Raw genomic sequence first — 19,633 nt, 5'->3', positions numbered from 1 at the left:
ACTTTCAGACGATAATAAATTTATCATTATGCCAAGTCTCCCCTTCAAAATACATTTGATAATATATAAAATAAATTGTAATATATTGCATGCGGGTAAAGAGAGAGGCATGACAAAGAAATCTCATCACAAATGAGAGTTCTCCACAAAAATATTTTTAAGCAGCTCTGAAGATAATACATTAATGTTCTACGTATCAATTCAAACAATTCAGGTATTACAAAACTACCCAAAAGGTGGAAGCCATTAAGCAGAGTAAAGCATTATAGCAAGCTTAGTAGGCTACCTCATTGCCTTACTGGTCTTCAACATTGTCTTTGTGCCAGCGCTATCATCTGTATCGTCTTCCTTGTCGTCAGAGTTGATGATTATAATGTTGTCATCAGCTTCAACATCGAAGTCATCTTGTCCAGCCATTTCCAACTCCATGTCGTCGTCCCAATCGTCATCTTCACTGTCCAGATCGTCGTCTTCATCATCGGCTTCTTCCTGCTGTGAGCGCAATGTGTGGTACTCCAGAGGGGGCGGGCAGTCTTCTGTGACAGCTTCATCGCGTTTCATAACGAGATGCCGAATGATCCTCTCGTCCTTATCCAGCATGCTCTTGAAGTCGTTGACGAACTTTGCATCAATCTCGAAGTTCATTAGAACATAATTGGCATGCGTTGCTTTCTTTATTTTGTATGCGAGTTGGCGAAGACCCCAGTTATTCAGTCTCCAAATCCTGCCTTTCTTCTCCCTGACAAATTCTGCAAAAGTAGAGTTGAAACATCAAAATGCAGGAAAAGTCCATGAAAAAACTGTCATACAACAAAATGTTTCTTCAGCAAATCTCACCGTGGATCAAAATCATAGTCTACCCTAAATTATGTATAAATGGGAAATTGGTACTTGTAATAAATTTTTAAAAAAAATGAAATTTAAGCAGAAACTGAGCTAGAGAGGGCTCCTTGCCAATATCAGGAATTGCTCTGGATGCAAAATAGCAAAAAGGGCAAGGAGCACCACCAGTGAGACACACTCAGAAACTTAGCTGTAGGTTCTTCCCCTATTCCGGGGGGAAAAGCACTAGATATCAATTAACATTGCCTACCTAGAAGATTAAAAGGAACTCTGGTACATAGGAATGCCTAATTGGAAGGCAATGGCAGAAGACGATTACCATTTTGTAAGACCTAACTAATAACAGTTTATAGGAGAAAGATATGTGGTGACAGTCAGTGTGAGAAAATCACATCAAACTCAAAAGAAATCTACAATTGCAACTCTCATGACCCCATATTATTCCCGTAAATCAAGAATTTGATAATGTTTTGTTCTCTACTCTTGAAGAGTGTTGCATGTAGATGCTACTTCTCTTTACAGCATCCACCTCTCATTCCAGGTAAATATGACCAATTTGTGTTGCCAGTCCCAATCTATATCAGGATTCAAAAAGAACTCCAAAATATTTAACCAGCAATATAATCAACCTTCAAGTTGGCTAGTAGATAAGATATGTACGTCTATTGTAGGTTAAACAGATTTCTTTTGGACCCAATCATATTTTACAACCATATTCCATTTCATTCTGAAATATAAGAACTATCAAGTCTCTCTAGTAACACAAAATTATCCTTCAATAAAATCATGAACATGTAAATTCGTAGAGGAAGAAACAAAATGGGAACTCTTAAAAACATTTAAAGAAACTTAAATAATATCTCTTACAATTTTGCTCCAGTGTTCCACGTTACCATTGGTGTCTGACTCTCTATCAAGCACTTATCCTAATAAAAAAATTCTGGGACAGCAAGTAGTTCTAACTAACGAAGTAGACAAAGATAGCTTACAATTTCCCTTGTCACCCTCAAAAGAAGCAAGAATGTAACAATCAGAAACATATCAAGGAGTACCGTAAGTAGTAATACAGTTTGTTTAACAATAAGGCTATATCATCCAAACAATACAACTTAAATGGTTTGGTTAAATGAGTACAGATAATACCTTGAACTTTGGAAATGACATTGTCGACCTCATCAGCATGGTCTTCATGGATAAGATACACCACTTCATAGTGACGCACTGCAAATAGAAGTAAAATAAGGTAATGTTTAAGAAACAACATATGATTGAAAATCCATAGTTTCCTTTGTAATGTTAACTAATTCAGGATCTAGTCATCTTCTACTGGAACCACATATACAGAATATTGTTGCAGATAAAATATTAATTAGGATGTCTCAGTTAACAATTCTACACGATTACATAAAAACTGCTTAGATGACTTTTTACGGTAACCTGAGGCAATAATGATCTTCTTCCCTAAAAGGTAACATGTGTTTCAAAGGTGATATAAAAAATATGTAGTGAAGCAAGTGACAAAAATCACTGACTAATTTCCAAGAAAGAGGAATCAAAGTTACATAAAGATTAAAATGCTCACTTCTTTCAAGATTTAAGTCGCTCTCTAGCTGAAGACTCAAAAACTCGTAAAGTTTTTCTGTGAAAAAAATGAAGCATCAGTTTCCATTACTAGAACTGCAAGTAACTGTAAGATGCATTACCAAATGACTAAGATTGCAAACTTAACCTTCTTCGACATCAGCAAATTCAGGCAAAACTCTGCCATCCTCAGTAACAGTTTTCTGATTGCAGGAGAAAGTGATTAAGTCAAATTCAGAGTTGAGACTAAGTTGTATGTGCAAGTCAGAAACAAGAACATATGAACCGATATGAACCGCAAGAGCCTTGACCTGGCAGTTCTCATCTTAATGAATGCCTATGCAATTGGCAGCCCAAGCATTTAGATGGAAGTATTTTTGATGCTACTAGATACAACAATAATATCGTCTATGTGACTCTCAACCTGTAATTCATGTATAATTGTGCATTTATATTTCTTTTGAGGAAAGTTGAATCTTGAAATAAGTGAACATCCTTACTTGTAGTTTAATTTACTTTTACTTGAAAGTAGAGGGTGGATACAGGGCATCCTTACTTGTCAACAATAATTGTGTCAGCGTTGTCATATTGAAGCAAAACCAGGACAGCTTAACTTTGCAGTATTCTCTACGCAACTAGATAGTAGGCACAAAAAATTATATTTCTACCCAATTTCACCAATTCCAAAACCAAATGGTTAATATTATCCCTAATGCTTTGAATCAACTGAAAGATTTGAAGCGGCCAGAAATGTAACTTGAAAGCAAAAACTTCAAAAGAGTCATTCCAAGGTCGGACCTTTTTAAGCAGAACAGCCTCAGGGAAGGGCCCGGTGGCCTCTTCTGGACTCGCGTAGAAGCTATGGGAATCGATCTTGTTCTTCTTCTTCTTGGCTCCGGCAGTCACCAGTCTTCGGCTATTCCTTACGTCGAGCGAGAGCCTCTTCAAAGAAGAGGCCAACGGAAAGTTCCTAGATGAAGGCTCATGCGTCTGAGGGTAGTGAAACAGGAAGGACCGCGGCCAAGCGAAAGAGGAGGAAGAAGAAGGCGTCATGCGAGCGGCCACCATGAATCTCCAAGGACCAAGAGCACTGGTCGCTGGCCTCGTCGTGGTATCAATAGATAAGCCCCAAGGGCATGGGGAAGAATTTATATTTTAGGGTAAATCGCTATTTATCTTCTCTCTCTCTCTTTTTTTTTTTTTTAAAACATATTATTTTATTAAATCAACGAATCTTTTCTAAAAAAAATAAAAAAGAAAAATAATAAAAAACGAATATCTCTTATGGTCTTTACTTCATTTCTGTTTAAAACGTTTCATTTAAAATGTTCTATCCATTTAAAATGATCCATCTAAAATATTTAGATAATCATTCGACTATGTGGGAGTTAACATTTAATTCTTATAACTAATTTCTATAATATATTATTTGATCATTCGACTATATAAAAACTAACAACTAGATATTACAACATGTGTAAATGTTAACATCTACAACACATGTAGATGCTAGCTTCTACAACATGTTTTTACAACACGGGTAGATATTAACAACTATCTTTTAAACAATAATTTTATATCATTTGATTTTATTTATTTGAATAATAATTTAATTAAAATAATATTTCAATGAGAAAAATAAATGATTAAGACTTCATGATACTTAATACATTTTATATGAATATCGTCTTATCACAATCGGTAGAAATTATTGCTAACTTCTAAGCTACGTCCTAACTTAATCTAATAATATATTCAGAATAAAACATGAGAAACGCTCATTTAACTTTATATTTTTTTTTAAGAAAAAGGATGTTAATTTTACTAAACTTCAAAGGAAGAACTTCACATCACTTGGTAAGAAACTGAAGAACATTGTGGAATTGGCTTTTGCCGATACTCCTCATGAACTACTGCCATTGTTATACAAAGCATCATTCAGATGCAATAACAAAACAAACATTTGGCCTCGAATTGCCTCATCAGCCCCTCAAGAATGCAAACTATTTGGAAGAAGAATTACAGTAAAAAAAAATGAACATTCATGAAAACAATGATGGTAACAAAGCGGAGGAGTCGTATATATGTACATGGCATGCAGTTTAATCAATCGAAAAATCACAAGGGATAGGAATTCTTCGAGGATACTACAAAGCTCGGCGATGACGACAGGGGAAGAGTGTGCTTCGGAAACCATAAGCTGAGAACCATAATGGATATGTCACAGGGCCATTTACACTGTACAACTCCTTCCACACCTTGTCTTTCAGGTTGTAGATCATGATCTTCTTCTGCGTCGCCATGAAGATGACATCTCTCGACACGCCGATGGGAAATATACTCGCCGCAAGCACTTTGATGCACCGAAGATGAACTGTATCGAATAAAGTCCATAGTTCAGTGCAATGATTGGTCAAGACCCAAATGTTCATCAACATGCCGGTTATCTGAACTACGGAGACTGAGCCTTCCAGCTCTAGAAGATAGAGCCTTGATCCAGACCTTGTCATCAGCACCTCGTCCGGCAGTGACATTTTGCTCCAGACTCCACTTTTCGGATCGAAGACGAGCAAGTGAGACCAGCTTTGGGTTAGCCAATGCAGCAAGCCACAGGAAAAAACGACTTGGCATCGGTTCATGTGGGTGAACTCGTCGTTCATCGATGAAACCGATCGGCTCCAGGAATTGGTCTGTGAATCGAACACCTGGCAGACGAAATCGTCCCGAGGCCGGTGGCCGAACAAGCGATAGAAACCAGCAAGGACGACGTTGAAGTTCCAAGAAAAGGGATCGAACGCCAAACCGACGAGGGTGGCCTCGTACTCCGGCTGGCACCGAGTGAGAGGTCTGTCCCTAGTTCGCGGCAGCACTCGGAATTCACGGGTGACGGGATTGCAGACGTAGTAGACGCCCCGGTTCCGGACACTGGAGCAGCAGATCAACCCATGGCAAGAGGCCCTGATATTGACCTTATCGTTCAAAAACCCAAGGGCAAAGGGGGAGACATCTCGGAATCGGTCGACGGAGAGGAATGCGCCGGACTCGGGGTATTCCAGCAGCAAGATAGGATCTTTAGGGGCGGTCCGGAAGTATAGCTCGATGAAGTGTTTCTCGAAGGGCAATCGACACAGTATCTTGCAGACGGACCTGAATCGGAAGAGGGATTTGACGGGCAGCCGCGCGAGGATCTGCACGAGGAGGTCAACGGGGAGACATCCATTGAAGTCGGACGAACTCATCAACCTCGCTGGTGGGAGACGCTTCTCGATGATGGTTGCGACGGGTTTCAACTCGCCATTAATGGCGATGCGCGAAGGCCCGGACGAGACGAGATGGAACCCTAGAAGGCACGGCTTCGGCAAGGCCCAATAAAGCAACCTGTTTCAGCCCATGGCTTCGCAATTGAAGGGCCTGTTTAAGCGCATGTCTTCTCTAAATCATTTTATTTCTGACGATGAAGCAGAGGTATTTTAGCGGTAAAAAATAAATATACAGAAGTGTTTCAATTTTTAGGGCATCTACAATACATATATATTAATATATATTAATGGATACTCATTGGTATTAAAGGGATATTATAACATCCTTTATTTGAACGCGTAGAAACAATGTGGTGTGTTTATTTTTTTAAAAATTTTATTTATTAAAAATTATAAAATTAAAAATTAAATAAACATCTATTTTATTTAATAAATATATTTAAAAATTTTAATATTATTTTTTAGAAAATAATAAAATTATTTTTAAAATAAGATTATTATTAAAAATAATAATAATTTAAATATTTTAAAATATATTTATTTAATATGATATAATTTTAAAATAATTAAGTGGACTATGAGATCCATAAATCATTAATGTTAATGTTAAAATGAACATTAGTAAAAGATACTTTTTGATGTAAGTAAAAGAGATACTTTTTGATGAGATAGTGGTGATAAAAAAGACGAATACGCTCGTCCTCAATGCCCCCGTCAATCTATCCCAGGGCCAACACAGAGGAGATAAATCACAGACGGCTACTAGCCTTTGGAATAATGACTAACAAATAAGGAAAGTATTTACCTCGACTTTGCCGAGATTCAAACTCCAAATCTCATGATGACAACATCTCATGGTGACATTTACCTCGGCTACTTTTTGATGAGATAGTGAATGTTATAATGGTGATACATTGTGAATGCTCTTAAAAATCTAAGCATATAACTATTACAATTAAAATTTTACACGTTTGTTTTCCTATAATTGTGCCGTGAGTATGCTTATATACAAATTACTCATAATTTTCATATACACTAGAGAATATACTTCTATTCTTATATTAACTATAATATTTATAAACTAAAGATATCTAAAAACAAAGAGATGTGCATTAAGAGTTTGATTAACATACAACAATTTGGCATATGTAAATGTCGGCGAAAAGACATTGTATATAATCCAATCCAGGAGAAAACAAAGCAAATATCAAAGACTAAAGACTAGTCTAAAAGAATAAATCAACAGATGGTGGAACAGGTTGTTTGAGTTATGGCAAGATCCGTTAGATGTTGCAGATTTTCAGGGTTGGAACATTACAATCTACTTGAAAGAACTGCAGTGTAGCATAGCTTCCAATATTCCTTGCAGGCGATTTGCATCCAGGGCATAGTAGAAGGCAGACGAGTACCTAGTGTTGATGGGAATCTGCGAGAGTATCGAAAACTCTCATTCCAGAGTAACAGTGTCTTCAAAGAGAGGATTAGGAAAAGTTGTGAAGCACATCACCTTTGCCCGCTGAGAATTCCATGTGCCAGGGATGTAAAAAAGGATGGAGTAACCTCATTAAATATACCTACGTAGTAAGGCAGAATGACTTGTCCTGAAGCATATTTGCGGCACAAAATTAGGACTAGAAGTCAATCCCACAGAAGAGTAATATTAACCATTTGCAAGTAGGAATTTCCATTGTCTTCTGTTTTAGGTAACATTTTTTTTAAAAAAAAACTGACATACTGAATAAAATGAGTTTTGTAAAAAACCTGTGAACATGGTGGTGCATATTCAGATGCACAAGGGCCATTAACAAAAAGTTAAATAGATAAAGTTAATCATGTTCATAAGAAAATAATTCAAAGAAAGTTTACAACCACATAATGATAAAAGGAGCCTAAGATACTGACAATTACAACTAGATATAACATGAATCGATTATGCAAAAAGAACAAAAAAGAAATTAATGACAAAAAGTGGTAGCCTCTAGAGGAAGCATGTCAAATCAGTCCCATTGTTAGAATTAAGATTTCAAAAAAGGCACAAGGGCTACTTGATTGAGTGCTCCTGTGTTGGTGGTTCACAAGGTGTAGTGAGGCAGAGGTCCAAACAAAGTTGAGGTGCAATGAAGAATTGAGCACAAACAGATTAAGGAGTATGGCTGGGCTGTCGGAAGAAAGAGGACATAACATGGTAACAATGGTTTTGAAAGGTGATGATCATGTGTGGTGGCAGTGATAGGGCAGAACAACAGGTAAAGGAAACATCCATGGGGTACTTCGCTGTGGCAAAGTTCCACAGATCTTGACGCATGCCTGGATCTGAAACTTAAGGCAAGGGCATGATACGTGATAGTACCTGATAGAGCAAAGGAAGAAATCAAGCAGCTGACGCAGGGAGTAGTTTTCTACTCTGAGACAAATGATGAAGGCAAGGGCATGATACGTGATAGTACCTGATAGAGCAAAGGAAGAAATCAAGCAGCTGACGCAGGGAGTAGTTTTCTACTCTGAGACAAATGATGAAGGTAAATTGACAGTGGAAAAAGGTCAAAAGACTGTTGACGGTGAACGTGGCATAACAACTGGAACAAGTATGGGGACTTTGTGAGTAGGAAAGTTGAATAGAAATATGGTAAAGAAAAAGAACTGAAGAGAGAAGCGGATGGGAAAGAAAAGGAGCAAGGAGATGAAATTTGGGTTCTTACACCATGATGCAAAATCAAATAATTCAATTTCTAATGAACAACAAGAGAGAAAATGGGCAAGTGGGGACCTAAACCCTAAACCCTAAATCCAAAAGACCCTATTCCTCTGACTGTGTCCTCCAATCTTATTACTTCTTGAATTGGGGGCGTCATAATTTTTTCAAAAATTAACTGTGCCACACAACTGCCATGTTCCAACGAGAGGGTTAAGTTTGAAAAATTGCAAATTAGCTCAAGTGTTTTAGTTGTACTTCTTTCAGTAATAGCAGGTCTATTTCTTGTCGCCATTTAACTTTTCTTTTTCTTCTTTGTATATCTTCAGAGGGTCTTGATATACGTAGAAGGGTTCCTTTTTTGCTGCTTTTGTCTTTAAAGTAAGACTTTCCGACCAGAGTCAATAATGGTGATTTAAAGCAAGATGATAAGGGATAGGATAAGATGCGATGGGGCCCTCATGAGTACCCGGTCTCATCCTTATCCCCTATCTTCAAGCCTATAAAACCCCCTTAAGTTATGTTTAGCAGGACATACGAGAGAAACTCGGAGTTCTACTAAACCCTAAACCCTACAATACTTCCTTAGAAAAGGAACGGCTCCCCGAGGCTCAGTTCCCTTTTACAAAAGTATCTACAGTAGTTGATGCCTTTGCGAATAACTCCAATATTGTTCTGCCAAGAATACCTTTGAACATGGCAGTTGTGTGGCACAGTTAATTTTTGAAAAAATTATGACGCCCCCAATTCAAGAAGTAATAAGATTGGAGGACACAGTCAGAGGAATAGGGTATTTTGGATCAACCACTGAAGATGAACCGGAATCAGGGTTTAGGATTTATATACAGCAGGTCGTAGCTCCGGTATCCAGGATTGCTTGAACCTTTGTGTCTTGTACTCCAGGTATTTGCAATACTACTTCCATATTGTAAAGTCTATTAATAAAAGAGGCAAGAGACTTCACACTTCTCACTTTCACACTTCTTAGTAGAACTCCGAGTTTCTCTCGTATGTCCTGCTAAACATAACTTAAGGGGGTTTTATAGGCTTAAAGATAGGGGATAAGGATGAGACCAAGTACTCATGAAGGCCCCATCGCATCTTATCCTATCCCTTATCATCAACATACTTTAAATCCCCAGTATAGACTCTGGATCGGCCAAAACCACTTAGACGCCTGCTAAGCATAACTCAAAGGGTTATAAGGCTTAAGATAGGGGATAAGGATGAGACCGGGTACTCATGAGGGCCCCATCGCATCTTATCCTATCCCTTATCATCTTGCTTTAAATCCCCATTATTGACTCTGGTAGGCTAAAACCATTAGCCGCCCACTGGTTTTACAATACTTCCTTAGAAAAGGAACGACTCCCCGGGGCTCAGTTCCCTTTTACAAAAGTATCTACAGTAGTTGATGCCTTTGCGAATAACTCCAATATTGTTCTGCCAAGAATACCTTTGATCGTGGCATCTGCACCTTTGGTTTCTTCTAGTGAACTTTCCACCTTGCTTAATAATTGTACTTGTTCTTATGTTGGTGATGCTTTTTCCATAACATGATGCACCAGACGAGATAATGCATCTGCCAGCTCATTGTTTATCCCTTCAATGTGCTCAAATTTGATGTCCACACCTGTCCCGGTAATATAATCAATAAAAGTAATCCACCGAACTCGTGATGGTTTGTTGTTTACCGTCTTGTTAAAGAATTTTATGATGGCGTGACAGTCCGTCCTCAATGTAATTTCTTTTCTGTCCAGATAATGAATCTTCATTGCTGTTAGTGCTTCCATGCAGGCGTATATCTCTGCATCAATAGTGGATTTAATCACTGGGAATTTACCACTAGCATAAGCACATACCTTCTCAACTTTTCTTGAATCATATTTTGAGGGCTTCCATTTGCAAACTCCAACCCAGCCTTCCATACTGCCATCTGTCTCTATTATAATATATGCTCTTTCTGGTGGTAATTCCAGATCTAGTAGAGTTTGTACTAATGTCTTTACTTCTCTAATTATAGCCCAATCTGAAGATTTAAATCTCCTGTCTCCATGCGGGGATGTTTTTGAATATAATGGTCCCAATAATCTGCTTAAGTTTGGTATATGGGATCTAGCGTAATTAAAAATTCCCAAGAAAGACCGTAAACCTTTGAGAGTGGTGAGTTTCTTCATCAAAGTCAATAATCTTCTTGATTATGTGCTGTTGAAGCCTTATTCGTCGATTACCAATAACTACTCCCGAAACTCTATTTCAGGTTGCGCTATTTTCATCTTTGTTGGGAAAGAACTAATCCTTCCTTCGACAGATATCCAACATTTTATTTAAATGCTGACAGTGTTGTTCTTCATCTGCTGAAAAGATTAGGATGTCATCAATATATATTACCAGAAAATCCTCACATACTTGAAAACAGAAATCCAGTTTTCTTTGAAAGATGGCTGGTGCATTTTTTAGCCCGAAGGGAATTACCAACCATTCAAATAGTCCTTGGGGAACTAGAAATGCAGTCCACGGGACCGATTCTGCTGCCATCATGACCTGATGAAATCCTGATTTCAGGTCAAATTTTGAGAATACCCTTCTATTGCCTATCTTTTTGAGAATAAGATTAATACCAGGTAACGAGTACTGGTCTTTGTGAGTATTGTCATTGAGGGTTTTGTAATTAAATATTGATGACATCCTAATCTTTTCAGCAGATGAAGAACAACACTGTCAGCATTTAAATAAAATGTTGGATATCTGTCAGAAGGAAGGATTAGTTCTTTCCCCAACAAAGATGAAAATAACGCAACCTGAAATAGAGTTTCTGGGAGTAGTTATTGGTAATCGACGAATAAGGCTTCAACAGCACATAATCAAGAAGATTATTGACTTTGATGAAGAAACTCTCACCACTCTCAATGGTTTACGGTCTTTCTTGGGAATTCTTAATTATGCTAGATCCCATATACCAAACTTAAGCAGATTATTGGGACCATTATATTCAAAAACATCCCCGCATGGAGACAGGAGATTTAAATCTTCAGATTGGGCTATAATCAGAGAAGTAAAAATATTAGTACAAACTCTACCAGATCTGGAATTACCACCAGAAAGGGCATATATTATAATAGAGACAGATGGCAGTATGGAAGGCTGGGGTGGAGTTTGCAAATGGAAGCCCTCAAAATATGATTCAAGAAAAGCTGAGAAGGAATGTGCTTATGCTAGTGGTAAATTCTCAGTAATTAAATCCACTATTGATGCAGAGATATACGCCTGCATGGAAGCACTAACAGCAATGAAGATTCATTATCGGGACAGAAAAGAAATTACATTGAGGATGGACTGTCACGCCATCATAAAATTCTTTAACAAGACGGTAAACAACAAACCATCACGAGTTCGGTGGATTACTTTTATTGATTATATTACCGGGACAGGTGTGGACATCAAATTTGAGCACATTGAAGGGATAAACAATGAGCTGGCAGATGCATTATCTCGTCTGGTGCATCATGTTATGGAAAAAGCATCACCAACATAAGAACAAGTACAATTATTAAGCAAGGTGGAAAGTTCACTAGAAGAAACCAAAGGTGCAGATGCCACGATCAAAGGTATTCTTGGCAGAACAATATTGGAGTTATTCGCAAAGGCATCAACTACTGTAGATACTTTTGTAAAAGGGAACTGAGCCCCGGGGAGTCGTTCCTTTTCTAAGGAAGTATTGTAAAACCAGTGGGCGGCTAATGGTTTTAGCCTACCAGAGTCAATAATGGGGATTTAAAGCAAGATGATAAGGGATAGGATAAGATGCGATGGGGCCCTCATGAGTACCCGGTCTCATCCTTATCCCCTATCTTCAAGCCTATAAAACCCCCTTAAGTTATGTTTAGCAGGACATACGAGAGAAACTCGGAGTTCTACTAAGAAGTGTGAAGTCTCTTGCCTTTTTCTTGAGTTCAAGAACCCTTAGTGGTCTATACTCAAAAGAACCTTTTCTTCGCAGTTCTTTTTATTTTTCCATCAAAAGAGCACCCCAATTTTTTTCCAAATTACCCATAATCATAGGAAATTTCCACTATTGATAGAAATAATTATCTTTTTCATTTTTGTTAAATAATTTATAAAATTATAAAAACTTTATACATTTAAATTTAATCTTCTACTTTTATAGACATGATCATTTCCTATTTTGTAAAATAAGACAGACACTTAGATTTGTTGGACAGTCACTAGAGATTGTAAAATTATTTTTCTATAAACTTAGAGTTGTTGCAACTATTTTTCTATTATGTAAATACTTTATAAATATAATTTATTTCTGTATGAATTTAAATATATATTTTTACCTACAAGATTATTCTTTTATATTGCCAAATACTTTACAAAATTATTCTCTTATGAATTTGAAACCAAACATATTTTTATGCACGTTGTTATTTTTTATTTTATAAAATTAAAACCTTTCTACTACTCAAATCAAATGGGTGATATTCATTGGCCAAGTAACTCATTTTCCTATTAAGCAAAATTTATAGGGGTAATTTGAGAAAAATTCAAGTTAGGGTGCAGTTTTGATAGGCAAAAAATCACGAGGTCAAATAATCACTAAACCTATTTAATGAAGACATACAACCACCATGAAGATACAACTGCTTAAAAGAACCACTGCCAATTAATTAAATTCCTACCAAACCTTCACTCCCTCGATTGTGATTCATTACAATGTAATAACTGAATGCATGGTTTCAAAAGGTAATCCTATTGGCACATTCTTCTAGGCAACAGATATTGCATTCTGCCATTATTTGTGATGAGAACAACTTTTTGCAAGATTGAATGAGAATCATCCACAGTTCTATTCCCTAATGATTGTTAAATATATAAATAAATATTTCACATATTATATGTATCAGCAAGCAAAGGTAGTAGACAACTAGTTTAATGCCCCAAAGTTCACTTGCTACTATGATCAACTAACAAGTGGCAGTATTTGACCAAACATTTGTAGTAATAGGTTGATTATGTTCCTCTGCCATTTACTCTTCATCTTTTTTAGTAGGATACTCACTGTAATCTAAGTTTTAGCAATAACACAGAGAAAATTGTTTAATGCTTAACACAGAGTTTCATATATAGATACTTAAAAGTTCCCCCCAACAGATACACTCCGTAAAAACTATTAGTCCACACCATATATTATGGGTTGATGGTCCAGATTATTTAGAACATAAAGGAAAGAGTTTATATGGAAAAAAATAAATGCATGACACAGGTTTATGTTTCATTTAGTAATTATTAGACATGACCGATTTTTGTGTTCAACAGTTTCTTGAGCTGTTAGATAGTTGTATACTTGATGTCTACTAGACACAAAGTGGATACCCAAGAAATGTAAAAACTAGTTCTAGTAAAAGCAACGATTTCATAAAACTACAGGCAGATTAGCCATTATCCATATTTTTCCAGAGAAGAAGACAACTGAAAATTTTGATTTGTTACCTATTGTAGCATAATTACTGCAAAGAAGTGAAACCAAAGAGCTTGTTTCTCCACCAAGAAAGTAATCACACTGCCTTCCATCCAAACAAGTATGCGAATTAACTTCATCAATAATTCCATTATCACAATCTAAGACTTCAAACCATATTCCAGAGGGAAATCTCCTCCTTATCATAATCCAAATCCATATCTCAGCATAGGGAGTAGCATGAAGCAGTGAAATACTGATCTCAAATATGATGGTCAGGAAAATAATGGTTGTAATCAAACTTGTGAAGAAAATGTAGAACACAGAAGTGGTTGGAATGAGCAACAGAAGTGGTGTAAACAGAAGAGAACCAACAACATGCTGCTCAACTGTGTAGTCATAACTATCAAAGCGTTGCCGAAGTGGATTGCGCTTCTGTCCACTGTCAGTACAGAAAAATGGACAGTTCATCAAGAAACTAAAAATGAAAATCACAAGGATGAGGAATAACTACAATGAAAGCTAAATAAACAATCTATGGATCCACATTGTGAATCACTACATGAATCTAGAAAATTACAACAGATAAAGTTAAATAAGTTAGATATATTCAAAATGTAAAAAACCTATCTAGCATTAAGAATTTAGTCATATTGGTATCCTTTAAGAGATGACATACTAAGAAATAGTAATGAAAGTGAGTGATATAGGTTCAAGGAAGGTCTAAAAGCCAACATCTGAAAAGGGTCTTTCTCTTCAAAGCCTACATGTAACATCAAGCACAAACTCGACATCCAAGTTGCAGAAAATTCAGAGGATGTTTTTGCGCACCATCAACAATACCTTTCCATTGGTATTTTGAGAAACCCACCTCAAGTTTACTTTCTGACTAAATATTTAAGAATCATTCATAGGCCATGGTCTTTATTTAATGATTTTTTTCAGTCATTTTTAGAGCATTCAAATAAATGATAATCAAAGTGCATTGAGAGTTCAAACTAAACACAACAGACTCAGAAGTCAGAAGACAATCAAGTCACACTAAAGTTCTTACTCCGAGAGTAAGACTAATTTTAAATTGCTACATCTTCTAAATAAAAAAATGAACCACCTAGCCCCATAGAGGTTTCCCGCCGGCCGTCAGGGTAAATCGGAAAGTGCTCATGGCAAGCAGCCCAGAAGCCCAGCATCCCGTGGTTGCATACCCCATTTGGAGGAAAAATCCCTACAAATGCATTGGAGCTGGGGATTGAACCACAGGTTCCTGGGTGATAACTTGGTGCCCTTCCGCTGCACCGTAGCCCCGGGAACTGCTACATCTTCTAAATAAGCACCAAACAAAATAGGACTTAAATCCCACAACATAATTTAGGACTGAAAGTTATTTCAAATCCATGTATATATTTTTCCAAAGAAAAATACAGGGCATTCAAACATGAAAGGAAAGTTTGCAAAAATCTGTCTTAATTACGAAAAATGAATAGCAAAAACTATTGTCAAACTCAACAATAGCACTGTCCTAATAAAATAAAAAATATTAACAGTGATTGTTAAATGAATCACAATTATACTCCATTAATGTAAATAGAATGCTCATAAGTTGCATAAACAAAATTTCCTGACACACTTGCCAAAGCAAAGCAGTGGAGAAGTCATCTGAATAACCAATCATTAAACTCTAACAACCTTGAACCTACGGATACAGTTTGGCTGAATAAAATAAAAGACAAGAATTAACAGGAAATGTGATGGCCATGTGCTGGTTCAGTAGTATCACTGAATTAGATGTCACTCATTTCATTAGTACACATGGCAAAAGTATCCTATTGAAATAATTTTTCCATCTAATGCAACACGAATCTAAGTACCTGTAAATAGCAAATTAGTTGATGACTAGTTATACATACCCTATTTGCCTCACAATTAATGGTCATTGAAGTTTCATATAGACAAAGAACAATTAAATTTAAAATTTTAAAGCCAAGGTATAGGTCAATACTTATAACAGCAAAAGCTATTTTTGAACATATCTCACACCACTTGTGCATCTTCCCAAGAAGGTCTAGGAGACCCCATAGATCATAGAGGAGAGATTCTCCCCTTAAAGATTTGAAAGCAATGCCAAAACTAGGCAAAAGAGAGCATCAGAACTACTAGCCTCCAATTGCAACCCAACTACATGCCTCTGCTCGCTTCAAAGACATTTGAGGGGCACAAGCTCCGCCACTACCAGCCTTTGCTCACAATCCACTGCAAAGCCTTTGCTCGCTATTCAACAACCTGACGGTGACCACACCTTATAGATGTAAGCACTGCCATTACCAACCTAGCTCGCTACTCAATCATTTGGTATACTCCAACCATTTCAAGAGCTTATAGATCTAAAGATTAACTTCTTAAATTTTATTTTATCTTCTTGCAAATAAAAAGTTTCTCATTTTATTATTATTATCATATATTCCTCTTGTGAAAATAACAATGCATACATAGCATCTATGCTCAACTTAAGGACTGTTAAGAGGTATTAGATTAATAAGATTAGTCCCAGCTATTAGTTCTAGCTGGATTTTATCACGAGTCCATATGTACCCATATAGTATTTTATGAATAATACTATATAAAGCACTAGAATATTCTCCTTTGCCTATATTTCTACAAGAATAATTGACAAACTGCCACAAGCTCATTTCAGAAAATACATGAACTCTTACAAAACAAAACATTCAAGTTTCATATCCATAATTGTTCCAAAGGACATCATACTTTAGAAGGTAAGATTTTCTACCAAACTTTTAGGAAATAGTTTCATATTCCAAAAAACTTACCGAAAAAGGCGCCATAAGGAAGCTAAAGCCTGAATCTGCTGCGAATACAGAAAAGACATAAGGCAATGCAGAATATAAATATGAAGTGTTGCAAGCTTAAGCAAATCAATGCACAAGGCCATTGGTACAGTCAGGCCAAAAACGATCCCCAAGAGTGCAAGAACCTGCATATAATTTTGCAAAAAAGCACCCATAAAGGACCATAGGGTAGAAAAAACTTGGATTGCGTTAAGAGAAATTATGCCAATAAGCTCTGCTAGCTCATTATTCAGTTTAAAACCAGCGGGGACACCCATTAACCATACAGAACCTGAGCGCAACAGGTCATTTGTTACTTGATGGACAATAACCAAAATCCAAGAACAAATAGTTTCAACATTGGCCAACAATAGGATTCCAAGAACAATCCCAAAGGTAATATCCATCAAAACATTAGACCATATGAAGTGCTTCCTTAATGCAGCTTTGTGAGAATGTTCAACACTTGAATGGGAAATGCTGAAAAGATAATCATCATAAGATAAGAAAAACCCTCAGAAAAATTAAAAAGTTCTGCTTAAGCATTTCTCATTACCTGATACTGGGGCTTGAAGAATAACTGGCCTTTGCAAATAACTCCAATATTGTTCTGCCAAGAATACTTTGATCGTGGCATCTGCACCTTTGGTTTCTTCTAGTGAACTTTCCACCTTAATAATTGTACTTGTTCTTATGTTGGTGATGCTTTTCCATAACATGATGCACCAGACGAGATAATGCATCTGCCAGCTCATTGTTTATCCCTTCAATGTGCTCAAATTTGATGTCCACACCTGTCCCGGTAATATAATCAATAAAAGTAATCCACCGAACTCGTGATGGTTTGTTGTTTACCGTCTTGTTAAAGAATTTTATGATGGCGTGACAGTCCGTCCTCAATGTAATTTCTTTTCTGTCCAGATAATGAATCTTCATTGCTGTTAGTGCTTCCATGCAGGCGTATATCTCTGCATCAATAGTGGATTTAATCACTGGGAATTTACCACTAGCATAAGCACATACCTTCTCAACTTTTCTTGAATCATATTTTGAGGGCTTCCATTTGCAAACTCCAACCCAGCCTTCCATACTGCCATCTGTCTCTATTATAATATATGCTCTTTCTGGTGGTAATTCCAGATCTAGTAGAGTTTGTACTAATGTTTTACTTCTCTAATTATAGCCCAATCTGAAGATTTAAATCTCATGTCTCCATGCGGGGATGTTTTTGAATATAATGGTCCCAATAATCTGCTTAAGTTTGGTATATGGGATCTAGCGTAATTAAAAATTCCCAAGAAAGACCGTAAACCTTTGAGAGTGGTGAGAGTTTCTTCATCAAAGTCAATAATCTTCTTGATTATGTGCTGTTGAAGCCTTATTCGTCGATTACCAATAACTACTCCCAGAAACTCTATTTCAGGTTGCGCTATTTTCATCTTTGTTGGGGAAAGAACTAATCCTTCCTTCTGACAGATATCCAACATTTTATTTAAATGCTGACAGTGTTGTTCTTCATCTGCTGAAAAGATTAGGATGTCATCAATATATATTACCAGAAAATCCTCACATACTTGAAAACAGAAATCCAGTTTTCTTTGAAAGATGGCTGGTGCATTTTTTAGCCCGAAGGGAATTACCAACCATTCAAATAGTCCTTGGGGAACTAGAAATGCAGTCCACGGGACCGATTCTGCTGCCATCATGACCTGATGAAATCCTGATTTCAGGTCAAATTTTGAGAATACCCTTCTATTGCCTATCTTTTTGAGAATAAGATTAATACCAGGTAACGAGTACTGGTCTTTGTGAGTATTGTCATTGAGGGTTTTGTAATTAAATATTGATGACATCCTAATCTTTTCAGCAGATGAAGAACAACACTGTCAGCATTTAAATAAAATGTTGGATATCTGTCAGAAGGAAGGATTAGTTCTTTCCCCAACAAAGATGAAAATAGCGCAACCTGAAATAGAGTTTCTGGGAGTAGTTATTGGTAATCGACGAATAAGGCTTCAACAGCACATAATCAAGAAGATTATTGACTTTGATGAAGAAACTCTCACCACTCTCAAAGGTTTACGGTCTTTCTTGGGAATTTTTAATTACGCTAGATCCCATATACCAAACTTAAGCAGATTATTGGGACCATTATATTCAAAAACATCCCCGCATGGAGACATGAGATTTAAATCTTCAGATTGGGCTATAATTAGAGAAGTAAAACATTAGTACAAACTCTACTAGATCTGGAATTACCACCAGAAAGAGCATATATTATAATAGAGACAGATGGCAGTATGGAAGGCTGGGTTGGAGTTTGCAAATGGAAGCCCTCAAAATATGATTCAAGAAAAGCTGAGAAGGAATGTGCTTATGCTAGTGGTAAATTCTCAGTAATTAAATCCACTATTGATGCAGAGATATACGCCTGCATGGAAGCACTAACAGCAATGAAGATTCATTATCGGGACAGAAAAGAAATTACATTGAGGATGGACTGTCACGCCATCATAAAATTCTTTAACAAGACGGTAAACAACAAACCATCACGAGTTCGGTGGATTACTTTTATTGATTATATTACCGGGACAGGTGTGGACATCAAATTTGAGCACATTGAAGGGATAAACAATGAGCTGGCAGATGCATTATCTCGTCTGGTGCATCATGTTATGGAAAAAGCATCACCAACAGAAGAACAAGTACAATTATTAAGCAAGGTGGAAAATTCACTAGAAGAAACCAAAGGTGCAGATGCCACGATCAAAGGTATTCTTGGCAGAACAATATTGGAGTTATTCGCAAAGGCATCAACTACTGTAGATACTTTTGTAAAAGGGAACTGAGCCCCGGGGAGCCGTTCCTTTTCTAAGGAAGTATTGTAAAACCAGTGGGCGGCTAATGGTTTTGGCCGACCAGAGTCAATAATGGGGATTTAAAGCAAGAT

The 19,633-nt window shown here is 36.8% G+C and overlaps 3 protein-coding genes across 3 annotated transcripts; all 3 read right to left on the bottom strand.

The window, feature by feature from the left end:
• Window positions 1–114: 114 nt before the first annotated feature.
• LOC122054226 (acidic leucine-rich nuclear phosphoprotein 32 family member B-like) lies at window positions 115–3,560 on the bottom strand. The gene is made up of 5 exons (XM_042616041.1): window positions 3,223–3,560; window positions 2,573–2,627; window positions 2,426–2,482; window positions 1,987–2,064; window positions 115–749 (listed from the first exon to the last, which is right to left on the bottom strand). The coding sequence occupies exons 1-5, from the start codon at window positions 3,490–3,492 to the stop codon at window positions 283–285; spliced, it is 927 nt and encodes a 308-aa protein (XP_042471975.1). The 5' UTR covers window positions 3,493–3,560; the 3' UTR covers window positions 115–282.
• A 745-nt stretch (window positions 3,561–4,305) lies between these two features.
• On the bottom strand, window positions 4,306–5,813 carry LOC122049747 (F-box protein At5g49610-like). The gene has a single exon (XM_042611077.1). The coding sequence runs from the start codon at window positions 5,661–5,663 to the stop codon at window positions 4,572–4,574; it is 1,092 nt and encodes a 363-aa protein (XP_042467011.1). The 5' UTR covers window positions 5,664–5,813; the 3' UTR covers window positions 4,306–4,571.
• A 963-nt stretch (window positions 5,814–6,776) lies between these two features.
• Window positions 6,777–17,772, bottom strand: LOC122036038. The gene is made up of 6 exons (XM_042595253.1): window positions 17,369–17,772; window positions 17,240–17,293; window positions 16,666–17,163; window positions 13,873–14,282; window positions 7,192–7,285; window positions 6,777–7,110 (listed from the first exon to the last, which is right to left on the bottom strand). The coding sequence occupies exons 1-6, from the start codon at window positions 17,770–17,772 to the stop codon at window positions 6,999–7,001; spliced, it is 1,572 nt and encodes a 523-aa protein (XP_042451187.1). The 3' UTR covers window positions 6,777–6,998.
• Window positions 17,773–19,633: the final 1,861 nt, after the last annotated feature.

This window comes from Zingiber officinale, chromosome 1B, assembly GCF_018446385.1.
Source record: "Zingiber officinale cultivar Zhangliang chromosome 1B, Zo_v1.1, whole genome shotgun sequence".
Lineage (NCBI taxonomy): Eukaryota > Viridiplantae > Streptophyta > Magnoliopsida > Zingiberales > Zingiberaceae > Zingiber > Zingiber officinale.
This window is presented reverse-complemented; position numbering and strand designations above follow the sequence as displayed.